Genomic DNA, 13,568 nt, shown 5'->3' on the forward strand with positions numbered 1-13,568 from the left:
AACTATTGCGTAAGAACTTCACTTTTTCTCAAAGACTGTTTGAAAATGCACTGAAAAGTCAGGTCCACAATTTGTTACAGCAATGTTATTTTGGTAAAAATGAAACTTTGTGTTGCCAAATATTTGACAAGTTGTTTGTCTGATAGCAGGTAATTTTCTTTTTAATTCTCCATATTTTTAGCTCAGAATCTCATCAAATACCTCTGTTGTTTCAAAGAGCACTGCTTAAGAGCACTTACTTCAGCATACTGCTTAAGCAGAAGTGTGTGTATCAAATAAGCAAAAGCCATGAATTTAGCATACATTTATAATCACTTTTAACTAAACAACTAATTTTTACATATGTAGCCACAGCCTGTCATCACATTCTTTTCCTACTCACCATTAATTAAAAAAAAATAGGCCAGCAAGAATATACAGAAATTTGGTGAATTCCCTATCGTGAATGCAGCCGCACTTCTGATATGTCCCTCTTTCCAGGACATCCTGACATTCTTCAACAGCCTAGTGGAGGGCTAGGAGCAATACAGGCTCCTCAACTATGCCTGCTTATCATTTTCTCCTTTCATATTCCTTGGGAGGCTATCACCTCCAGAACGTCTGCATACAGAAACACCCTCAAATATGTCAATGTGCTTTTGATACATTAAATTTTATTTGTCTGTAGTTTTCTACCTGCAGGTATGAAACAAGCACCTTAAGTTTCATAGAAATTAAAATTTAAGTTGAAATTTACAAGAGTGGAGTTAAAAGACAACAATCAGTTTCTAAATATTGGTGCCTTCACACAGGATATCTACTCTAGATTACTGATTGTTAAAACAGGCACATCAAAAGAGAATGCCAAGAACCATAATGCATTCTGTTGCCTTTTGCATTCTTATATGCCAATAAAGGAAACTTTCTTCCTGGTCCTCTGAGGATAACATTTTAAAGCATAAGGTTTGAATAACCTCAAAACTGCACTGCAATATCTACAAAAATATTTTCTTAGTTTTGTTTTAATAAATGGCAAATAGCATCTTCCCATTACCTGGTACTGTCCATTTTGTAAATCTATTGTGATTGAAACACCACGATCCAGACCTGCAGTATTAGCAAACACAGATGAAATCCAGGTGGTCCCAATGTCATTATCATTGATGTAGTTGAGAGGATGGGCTTCTGCATCCAGCCTCAGCACCCTGTCATTGGTGGTATCATCTGCACCATTAGGGATGCAATACCTCTGTATCAAAGGGTGTACTCGGGGATGACTTCCAGGACAGCGGCACTCAGACTGGGTATGAAGATGAGGGAATTTTCCAGAGAATACTTCTAAAATGTCTCTGTTATAGCATAGAATATAGTAATTACATACATGACAGAAAGAACAAATGTCACTTTGTGCATCTAGGCTCATAGATTAAACAAAATTCAGTTCAGATTATAGCAGAAGCCCTAAACTCCTGATGTAAAAATGGGGTGCTCAACTAGGAGTGAAGCCTCCCCCCAAGGTCTCAGCATTATGAATGGTAGCAATAGGCATCCTCAGAAAATATCCATGAAGAACACAGAAAGGAGCTCTGGATCTCCTTTCATTGCTCCACATATATGGAGTTTTTCAGACACCAGGCACCAAGGGAAATGAGTTCTTTGGTGGGATGTCTAAAGCTAGATAGAATAAATCCCGCCATACATGTGAGGAGAAAAACTTAATATTTTAATGCAGCATCATGTCTGACTCCAAACAGCAGTCTGGATCCTGCTCTTAAACACACCACAGTGTCAATACACTACCTGTAACCACAGTAAAGTTCAATGTTTGCACTCAAATGCTCCCAAAAGACCAGCTTGAACAATATTATATTGTACCCTAGGAAACCTGGATAGAAATATTTTCACTTTTAACCAGTTTTAATAAAAATGCCCACTTTTTTAACTGCAATCAACCTAGTCATGTCAAATCATTGAGATACTTCAGTCCCCTCTGACATGAGCAATGGAAATAGATACAAAGGTAGGTAGGTAGGCAGGCAAGCAAGCAGATATATGGATGACATGTGCAGTTCTTTATCTGCTCCTCGCTGGCATAAAGGAAGGATTTTGTGAGTCCAGAAGAGACTGAATTTTTATATTTAAACTTTGTTAATTTCCCATTTGCCTACTTTATCAATAAGAACATAATTTTGTGTGCTTATTAAGCAAATAAATACTTGCTAGCTGCCACTATAACTTCCACATAACCTGGAGTTACAGGGCTGTTTAAATATCCATAGCTTTGAAGTAATTGGTATGCAGGCAAGAATTTCCTTCCCAGTTTATCCCACACAAACATTTTGGACCAAGTTATTTGTGGATATAAAACTAAATCAAGAAAGACATCAGCAGGTCAAAACAGTTTGTACAATACCTTAGTTTTCAATTGTTAAGCTTTATTCATTTCACTGACCTAAATTGTAGTTCAAAAGATTTGACAAGCACTGCTCTGAGAAATACAACCAACACGATTTTCATAAAACTTGGAATTCAGATTCACATTAATACTTCCAATTCACGGGATCTTAGTTCATCATGATGTCCTGCAGACAGCTGAGCTCCAAGGAAACTGCTCTACATCTTATTGAAAGACTATCATTAAGTAGCCTGAAGGTCTGCGGTTCTGAGTGTCATTGTGTGCAGCCTCCCCAGAAGCACCATGCAGACAAATAGGACCTGACTACTTCTGGCCAGCCTGAAATGACTGGATTAATCCAGCATGAGCTGGATAATAAAGGTAACATCTCTTTGTAATGTGCTAGGAAGGGTGGCTGGAGGGCAACAGAAATTGCAGTGGCAACAGTAATTTGGCCTCAGGAACAGAGGAAGTCAAAGCAATTGCCCAGGGCTCTGTGGGCTGAGGTCGCTAAGTCATTGGTGCCTTATGGTGACAATCGCATCTGGAGAGCAAGGGACAATGGCACCTCCGGGCAGGGGTGTGTGCGTGGGGTGGGGAGCACCAAGAATACCCGACATGGATACCGTGGGGAAGTGAAACCACAGGAAAGCGAAAGCTTACCACAGGGAGCCAGTCTTCCAGGCACAAAGCCAGCATGCTAATCACTTGGAATGCCTGTCCTCCTCATCTGCATCACTGCTTTCTTAGTGGTCAAAACTGGACTAGTCCACTGTGCTCCCTTCTTTGCCCTACAGTTTACAAGGAGCTCGAAGGAAGCTTAGCAAGTCTTATCCATCAGGACTAAGCTTATCAGCACACACTATTATGACAGAATTATGATGAGTGGGTAACACCTAGACAGTTTATAAGCATTGAAATCTAGCAACTGGATCTACTCCCTGCAGAATGCATACTAAGTCAGGTTGTAGCAAGGACAACAATAACAAGGAGAACACATATTTTTTACAGTGTTTTGTTTCACTACATATATACTACATACACCACTACATACATCAAGTCTATTTAAGCAACAATTCAAAAGCAAAACACATTAAGTTGTTGAATTTATTTTAAATCAAGATTTTTAGATTAAAGGTAATCTTTGAAATGAGGTTCAGAAAACTACATCATCATCATAAGCAATTTTCTAAAGGAAACATCTGAAAAGCACTACACTTCGGGAAATAAGCGTATTGTTATCTACACTTTCTTCTTACTACACTCCTATTTTGTTGCAAAAATAAAAGTTCTTTACCTGTTTGTAAGTGCCACTGGGTAAAATCGAAAATCTTGCATTCTTCCAACAAATTGCTCTAAACCTAAGGAAATATACTATAAATAATCTATTGAGCAGAAGTCAGCTTTGCACTGCATAAGAGCACCTTTAATTCAGCACTCAGAAATCTCTCTTGCACAATTACCCCTCCTGAATGAAACCATCTTGGACCTGGACAAAACTATAGAGGGCAGTGACTTAATTTTTTTGATAAAAAAGAATGATTTATAATAACTTTATAAGAACATTTTGTACCTATCTCTTTTCTGATTAGAGAGGTGGCACAGGGATCGGCTCATTAGACAGAAGTAATGAGCCAGTCCATGTGCCACCTCTAATTAGAGAAGAGATACAGTAGGTACAACTGTACCTATCAATTTATACAATAAAGATAAAAAGCATTTTAAAATATTCCTTTCTTTTGCATGATTACTATCTATTCAGCATTAAGAATCAAAACCACAACAAAATACATTTCCAAATACAAGCTTTAAGGAATGGGGCACAGAATACTTTCTTGCCCAAAGCCAAAATAATGCTGTTTATGTGACATGTATTTAGAAGTTAACTTCAAATTGTGCATGTTCCCAAAGAGCAATAGTCAGTGTTCTTACACCTGCAGAGCCAAGAATTAGTTAAAGCAACAAAACATCCCCCACTGTTCTTCAATGATCATGTCATGATATAGTACATATAAAACTCCAGATGCAGGAGAAGAGTAACACTCTCAGGCATTACTATAGGCTGAAAGCTTTCCAATCTGCCATGGTTTACATGAGTATTGATAGATCTGAAAAAAACAGACGGAAACTTTCGTCTCTGTTCCTGACTCTGCAGAGAGAGAGGAGCCTAGTCTCATTGCCATGCACAATTCTATTCTGAAACAGTTCCCTATATTTACTCAGAAAAACTATGGGCAGAAATTAGTAGAACAAGTCACCTTACATACATGTTTTAGAGAATTCATGAAAACCTACCTATACGCAGGAATATATAGATATTTGGTAGATGACCATAATTTAGTCTATCTTCCAGCCAATCTTTTGAGAAAGCTAATTGAACAACAAGAATTTTCTTCTGCACAGGTGTTACTTCTCAGCATAGAAATTACTTACAATTATTCACCCACTTCTTTTAACCACATCATGCATATTTTATTTTGACTATCCTAGTGCATTCCACTAAAGTACCACAAGATTTACCTGTGAAGCTTTGTCCAATTTGCAGAGTACCATCAGCATCAGTATCTGCCATTGCTCCCATAAGAGTCCTTGAATCAAAAGGTGTGCTATCATCTTCCCAACCATTCAAGAAGAAACTAATTCGGCTGTGATGCACCTACAGAATCAATGTAAAGGGGCAAATACAGGCTTTTATCATGCAATCACTTTGATTTCTCTGCATTTTTTTGTCTATCACTGATTAACTGATAACATTACCTCAGGCTATTTGCTGTGTGTTTTTATTTTTGGTGCCTACTGAAAGCAGTTACTTCTTTTTCATTAATAGATCATCACTCATATGCAGAGAGTATTAAATTATATAAATTTATAATATTTATGAAATTTATATTTATTTAAGTTTATAAAATTATAAATTATATAAAATTTCCAGAGGGGTTAAATCAAAGATGGAACTACAGCACAGAGATCTGGTGGAGATGGAGAGGAAGACAGGAAAAGAAGGGTGGGTGTGCTTCACAAGGTACAAGGCTGGTTACAGCTCCATCACCACTTTGGGCCATGGGCACATGTTACAGCTGTCACAGCTCTTCTCATACATCACTTCAAACAGGCCTCAAGGGGCTGCACACCATGCTCAGGATAACCAAACACAGGCCTCTAACACCCCCCAAAACACCTCCCTAACCCCAGCATGCTTCTTTCTACAAGGGCTGAAGGGAATGGTACAAGAACTGCCTACATCTGCTTTACACCCACGGGGTAGTTCCCTTTCATCAAGGGAACCCTTGGCTAGGAATATGCACTCAGCCAGCACCCCAGGGTACTGTTTTCTGCAAGTGCTCCCTTTCCTGCCAATTCATTTTAAATCTGAGCTAACATTCATAGAAATACTTTATGGCATTCTCCCAGCTCCACAATGTCACAAGATGCTTAGCTTTTACCAAGTTGGGGGTTTTTTTTGCATTAGAAATGCTTAGATTTAGGTTACCCAAAATTAGGAAGAGTTTAATAATATGGGACTGCTTTTCAGTCTTACAATATATGAAATTCAACACGCTCATTTTAAAAATCCAGGCCCACACAAAATGAAAACCAGAAGTATTGTGGCTACAGTCAGGTTCCCATTAATGAAGTTAATTGAGAAACTAAGTTGGACTTACTGAACACTTTTATTTCAGAAAGTTTATTTGTAAAAAAAATTCAGTTACTTGGGTTTTAGCAATGTTTGGCTTGCATAAAGCTTTTTTCACATAAGAACTTGGTAGCTTTAAAATTTTAAAACACCAGTTGGCTGCTGCCAATTTGCAAAGCATTATTTTAATTTTGCAAATATGGATGCCTGGCAAACTGTGTCTATCAAGCCAATAAAACTGGAGTGCTTTAGCCCATCTTGACAGTCAAGCCAATCAAAAGAAAATAAACCTGGAATTATTGCTTCCATTAGAACAATACCTATGTGAGGACATAGAAAGTATACAAGCCAGAATAATTTGTTGCAAAAAAATGAAAGAGAGAACTTATTTACCAGTTAACAAAATACCAGCTTGAAAACCACAATATAAGCACATACAATACTACTCCGACAATAAAACCTTTCAAATTTCAGACCAAGATAAATGGACATATCTATAAATCTGAGCTCAGATGATCAGAATCAGTGCCTTGGGCAACATGAGTCTATCAGCATTTTAAGAAAGAAAACATGAAATAAGATGGAGGGGGTTGTTTGGCGTTTTATCTTTTTTTTGGCTTCACACAAGATTGTACAAATGAATTTTTCCTTCTTAAACTGTACTTTCAAACATGCACATGCATGCTGAGCTCTATTGCCATTTCCAGATTCAGTCAATATTTCCCAAATTTAGACAGGAATATTTATTGCCCTTCCACTGATGGAAATTTGAAGGCTATTATCATAATTACTAAGCCTTGAGATTTGTTCAAAAAGTTATTGCATATGAGTTTCACCGCTCAAAATACATCTCTCCATTTTAAATTATCTTTTGTCTTGACACATCAATGACCTAAATACAATATTTTCTTTATTTAATTTTAATACAAAGCCGTCTAAACATCTGATGCCCTATTTGCAAGAGCCTAAGCATACGTATATATTGTGGTTACATTGCAATTTTTTTCTGCATCATATTTTTTACAGCCTGTTACTGTCATTTGGTGTTTGACTGTTATCATCATAAAAGATACAGGCTTTTCTACTTTGTTATTTGTAGCATTATCTCATGTTTTACAACATCTTTGCACAACATGCCTGCACATGAAATATAACTAGTGAAAAGTTCTCAGTGGTATTAATGCATAAAAAAGAATGTGGTTCCATCTCTACTGTCTTTACCCAGCCAAAAGCTGATGAACAGCCAATTTTCCTTTATCACATTAGCACAGCCATGAGGGAAACACATTTGTTCTAGTCAGCTACACTAAAGATACTATTACCAATCTAACATATACATGTTTTATATCAGCAGTATTCTCAGAGTATGAGGGAGCCAACAATATATTAACACTAGCATGACAGTTTATTTAAGAAAAGAAAATTGTCTCTGTAGAGGGACAGAAGTTAGAAATGTATGGCTAAAGCTCAGTGTCACTGGTCTAATAAAGGTAATAATTCTTAAGCTTTCTTTATAGCAGGTAACACTCCTGTGGCAGCTCTGTCATATCATTCAAATAAAAATGTTGCCTTTTACAAGTTTAAGAGTACCTTTATTTTTAGTCAGATATGAAGCATGTTTCCTCTTTCTTGTTTCCACTGTAAAACATCTGTAAGGGGAATTCAGAAATGGGCGCACTCACCCCCACCAGCTTCTTGAAAACTTACTGTCTCAGGCACAGCTTTATAGGACCCAATTTTGCCTCCCCCTGAGGAAAGCAGAGCACCAACTTTCATGCACCCCATACTAAAATCAGGGGGAGTCTCTATTTATGACTTGAGAGCAACAGAATTGGGCCCTAAGTGACCAGGTATTTTTACTTGTTGAAAATAGGTGACTAATGAGAATTTTAAATCTCCCTCCCCCCTCCCCCACCACCAATCTCTTTGTATTAAATAGGATTTAGAATAGTTGGGTTTAATATAGCACATCCCCAAGGTAGCCCTAAGCACTTTACAATGCTGAATTGGATATCAGTAGTGCAGTGACTGTGTAAGGCAAAGGCAGCAGTCATTATGCATTTGGCAGTAGCTCAATGTAATGATCCCCCTGCTGGTTATTAAAGGGGGTATGAATATCTGACATGGGAGGAAAATGTAGGAGGGAAACCATGTGTGGTATAAAAAATCCCAGTGGCTCTCCACTGTAGGAAGAGAGGAGGTCTCAAAGTTTGGTGTCAGTTTAGACTAAGCTAAATAAGAGGAAAGGCTGGCACCGAATGGGCTGTTTGATGTAGTTTTTTCAGGTCTCCTGACCACTAGCATTCAATTCCATACAATAGCATAGAACTAAAAGAACCTCCTGGAAAAAGGATTATTCCCCTGTTGTCCTTATTAATAATTTTCAGTAGGAATTTGCCCCAAGAGAGTAACAGGAGATAGGTAGGAAATGTTGGCTTTATGGTTGTGCAGAGCACAGAACCAGAAGCCTGGGACATCAGCACTCTAATCCCAGCTCTGCAACCACCTCATGCTCCTGTGCTTCCCCATCTGTCAGATATAGAAAATCACCTCTCAAGGAGGTGGCACGGATTAGTTACTAAGATCCATTCACTCTGAAACTACATCTGCATCTGCCGACATAGAACCTAACACCAACTCCAAGCAATGGAAAATCCATTTGATAGTGAACTGAGGTGGTAGAAGATACCAATACTCTTCCCTCTAATAGCATTCCTGGTATGATCTGGAAGAGTTTCAAAGATGAGAGGTACTGGGCCAAAGATCTTAGAGGCAAGTTTCTTCAATGCATCCAAAATTAAGCTTACAGTTCTCAAGCAAATTGTGCATCAGAGACAGCAATGCCAAATAAAAGCACTTCCTAGCATTGAAAGCTTCCCTGCCCTATGGGTCACAGTACTGCAGAATCACAAAATCACAGATTGGATAAGGTTGGAAGGGACCACAGTGGATCATGTGGTCCAACCTCCCTGTTCAAGCATGGTCATTCCAGAGAACGTGTGGCACAGGATTGTGCCCATGTCATTGTTAATAAAATAAGATAGGTAGAGGAAATGCATTACAACTTTATTTTCTTACCTAAAGATCCTACCCATGAAAACACAACAATGAAATTTAACATAAATTTTTCCACTTGGTTTGGATCAGGCAGAACTGCCATGCAAACAAAAGCCAGTATTTTCATGTATTAAGTGCCAACAAAACTGCTAACTTCCACTGTTGCAGTAATATGCGTGGTAAAAAAGAAATATCACAACCAAATACTCCAGTTCAGAGCAGTTCCACTGGTTAAGGGACTACAGCAAAAAGCAGAACCTCCTTGACTGAAAAATACCATGGGTTCTTCCTTTCTCTTTTTTTTTACAAGCCTTGTATTGAACTGATATTTATAGGCATAATGCATATTGGTATACCAATGTATAAATAAAGAAATAGTGTAACAGTTACAAATAAAAAGTATAATAGGCATTGTAAAAATATGTAGTAGCACAATAAAAATTAACAATATGTTTTTTTCAAAAAAACAAAGCCTAATATTCCTCATTATCAACACAGAGGAGGAGAAGAAATTTCAATACCAAGTAAAAGACACAGTTATATTGAGTCAAATTCATTGAACTACAAAGACCCTTTCAAAGCCGAAGCCAGTTTGGGGAAGTGCTGAAACCACAATCTACAAAGTTTTGGCTGTCACATAATAACACTCACATTTATTACCTTGCAATGTACATGTGTGATATCTGGCCCACTTAAGCAACATATGCTTTTTCTTCACACACATTATTCATCCTGTCATCAAAATGTCCTCTTACATATATATGTAAAGGCAACTGAGACAATTTTAGTCTCTTCCATGTGGAATTGAATTGCACTATTTCAGCCAAAATAAATGAAGTTAACTGAACCTTTCTTCAGTGAACACTATGATCTTTTTGCATTAGCAAGATTTTCCCATTAGAAGTTGGTCCTAATATTAATACTACCCATATACCTCCTGGAAAATGATTTCTAATAAATAACATAGGAAGGAGAGACATAGAAAAGAATCCTTTATGTTCCTTTAAAAAAACAAATCCCTAAGAATCCCTAAATGTATCACAGCAGAGATAAAGATTACTAACCAGAGATCACAGCTTCACAGCACTAAATGACACACATCCAACAGATGCAGTAGTCTCATTCCCAAATATTTTAATTTGTAATTAGTATATGCTTCAAAGACACCTGTTTTTAAGTTAGTACAACCTTCATCTTTATGTTAGCTTTCCTATTCCATTATTTATTGGCATGGGAAAGATTTATTAAAATGTTACAGATTAATTAAAGGGAGTTATTTCAAGACAACAGTAATCTCTTCCACTGGTTGAATATACATTTTTTTATTCTTATTCATCATAGCTTCTAGTAACCACAAAATACAGTTTAATCTCAACATTTCCTTTCATCATCTTTTGTTCTAATAACTAGATCACAGTGTCTGGCAAGACCGATTAATAAACCAGAAGGATTGCTTCCCAGATTTGCAGGCCATAAATGAGGAGTTCCACAACAGACGGAACTCTGGCACCAAAAATGAAAGGAATAAAAAAAATATTTTCCAGTCATTTAAGCCAAGTGATACCAACCCTGGCCTACTTAGTTTTCCAGCCAGCTTAGTGATGGCAAGCACTGCAACTTCAGCTCTTACAGCTATTCAGACCACCACACAAAGTGTCAGATGGCTGGGGCAGAACTGACCAACACAGATAAAATAAGCAAAAATGCCTCTTCCAAAACTAGGAAACTATTACATTCCAGTACATGTAATGGACACCACTGCTTTCAAATAAGATGAAAAAGAAGCAGCTCAGGGATCTATGATATATACCTGACAATGTACAAGATTATTCCAAAAACCAGATATCTGCATACTAGAATGAAAAAAAAAATAATAATAATTTAAGTTAAAGACGCAAATTTAGCCAGTTTGCAAATGCAAGATCAACTTAAAAATTTAAAACAAGCTAAAACACAATGTCAGTTTCTCAAATACAAGGAAAAAAATCAAATTCTTCCCCAAATAAGAGAACAAAAAATAAACTGTAAGAAAACTCAAACAAGTCTGTTTTCCTTTTCTTTAAAATAAGCCCTATTTGCACAGCAGGAGGTTACTCAGAATTAGAAATAATTATTGTAAAGAAGATGATACACAACATGAAGAATTTTAAAATGTTTTATGAGAAACAATTAGGTAGCTATACAATTTATCTCTAAGGCATAAAAAATGGGGGGAAAAAGTTCAATTTATTTTCCAAATCAGCAAGCTAACAGGAACAACCCCTCCCTTTACTTGTCTTAAAAACGAAAGCAACTCCAGAATCAATAAAGTTACACAGGCTTTAGAGAGACTTAAATTAAAGCAGAAGTTAGCATAAATGATTTGCTTAATCATTCAGAAATAACAAGGAATCAGAGATTATGAGAAATCAGGAATAGCTTAAGCTCACACAGCTCAAAAATTACTATACAACGCACCATTACAATTGCTTACTGTTACTTAATTTGGTGTGGTTCTCATAAAAATTTCCAGCTAAACACATTTTGCTATCTGTTAAAATAATCAAAATTCAGAAAACCTTTTTTTCCTGTATTGCAGATTTGCGTCAGGAACTTTCTCAATAAGTCCATTCTACAGAAACAGACAGTGTATTAACACATTTTCTCCCAAGGTGAGAAAACAGATTAAGGTTATGACCAAAATGACAGGCCTGTGGCTTCCTTGAATACTTTAATAGAGTCAACAAATCAACAGTGGTCACTGATGACAACAGAGGAAAGAAGACAATAGATGGAAGGAGGGGAATTAGTGATGCTGCTATAATGGTCTAATCAGAAACTTGAGCATAAAAATCTTTTTCACCTTCAATCTGTCCAAATATGCTCTTTTTGCCTGCTCATATAAAGATATACAGCATATTTTACCACTGGGGAACATGTGGATTCATGTATTTCCTCTGTAAAAGCAGGTGAGAAACAGAAGCATAACAGTTAATAAAAGCAAGAGTAAAGGGCTTTTGCATATCAAAGAGATGAGATGCACACAGGTATGTGTTTCAGTATTTTCTTGCATAATTGCAAATCTTGCTGAAGCTGCAATTACAAAGGCTTCCACACAGCTTTAATATTTCATAAATTATTTCCTGTAAAGAGGAAAGGTCAGTGATATGACTTAAGCAAAAGAATTTTGGGGGAAAAACCAGGATGAAACCACTAGCATGAATCCAAGCTTACTTTCAGCTGTCATTTAAGCCGAGCTAGTGACCAAAAACAACAATGCAGCATTTTATATATATTTTTTTTAATGTCTATGGGCATTGATGTGTCCCTAAATTGATGAATCAGAAACACCACACAACTTTCTGCCACAATTCAACACCTTTCCTCACTGAATAAATTGCAGAATTTACATACCTCAAACATTAATTTTAAAGGCTTCTTCCCTAGCCTCCATTATTGCCTTATTCTTATTTTGCATTATTCTACTAATTTTTACTTCCTGTTTTTTGTCTACTATATTTACATTTAGCTTTAAAAAAAATGACCAGAAAAAAAGAAAAAGAAAAAAAAGCAACAGCAACCAAAAACCCAAACAATGTGATAAATGTAGTGAATACAGGTGGGAGCAGATTCTTGCCCCCAAGTATCATTTTTCCCAAACATTAATACAAACAGGGAACAAAACAGTTTAACCTGGGAAGGAGAGGGGCAGGCACTGATCTCTTCTCTCTGGTGATCAGTGATAGGGCCCAAGAGAAAGGCATGAAGCTGCGTCAGGAGAGATGTAGGCCAGACACTGGGACAAGGTTCATCATCCAGAGGGTGGCTGGGCTCTGGAACTGGATGCCCAGGGAAGCGGTCACAGCCCAAGCCTGACAGTGTTCAGGAAGTGTTTGGACAATGCTCTCAGGCACTCTTGGCGCTGGTGCTGTGCAGGACCAGGAACTGGACTTCTATGATCTGTGTTGGTCTCTTCCAACTCAGGATAACTAAGATTCCATGACCCCTAGACCCCAAAACTCCTCTCCTCCTCCCAACACTTCATGTAATCTATCAGCCACCTTATGGCTGGTTCAGAAAATAAAGAGGTTCCTACAGTTTAACCTGTGCAGATACGTCAGGATTCCACATCACTCTCAACCATCTTCTACTCCACACATTACTCACCAGCACTAGTACAGAGCCTGCTCCTGCAGCCCCATTTGGCTTAGTTGTCCTTACAAAGTACAAAATGCAGCCTAACCCAAAATTAAAACCTTAGCTGAACATATAATTCAAGAATAAGAACTATCGCTGTGATGACATAATTGCTAGAGATGCTTGGGCAGATGTTTTACGTACATCAAAGTCTCCTGTGCTTTTTTATTTTTCCCTCTCTCAGAGTCAAAGCTTACAACCTCTAAAATAAGAAGAGTTCATTTTTAGTGTTTTGCACTTTGCATTTTTTTTTTTTTATCTGGAATGAAAATTGAGACAACAGAGGGAACTTGGCAGATCTAAAGCTTGGCAAGAGATAATGAATTT

At 37.3% G+C, this 13,568-nt stretch overlaps 1 protein-coding gene across 1 annotated transcript in view; it reads right to left on the bottom strand.

The window, feature by feature from the left end:
• The window catches only part of USH2A (usherin), a 369,679-nt gene that overhangs the window by 332,722 nt on the left and 23,389 nt on the right, over window positions 1-13,568 (bottom strand). Inside the window, exons 3-5 of the mRNA XM_058835000.1 lie at window positions 4,895-5,030; window positions 3,672-3,735; window positions 1,034-1,328 (exon numbers count right to left, since the gene is read on the bottom strand). Of these exons, the coding sequence (XP_058690983.1) occupies window positions 1,034-1,328; window positions 3,672-3,735; window positions 4,895-5,030 (495 nt within the window). The remainder of the gene's footprint in view (window positions 1-1,033; window positions 1,329-3,671; window positions 3,736-4,894; window positions 5,031-13,568) is intronic.

The sequence above is a fragment of the Poecile atricapillus genome, chromosome 3, assembly GCF_030490865.1.
Source record: "Poecile atricapillus isolate bPoeAtr1 chromosome 3, bPoeAtr1.hap1, whole genome shotgun sequence".
NCBI lineage: Eukaryota > Metazoa > Chordata > Aves > Passeriformes > Paridae > Poecile > Poecile atricapillus.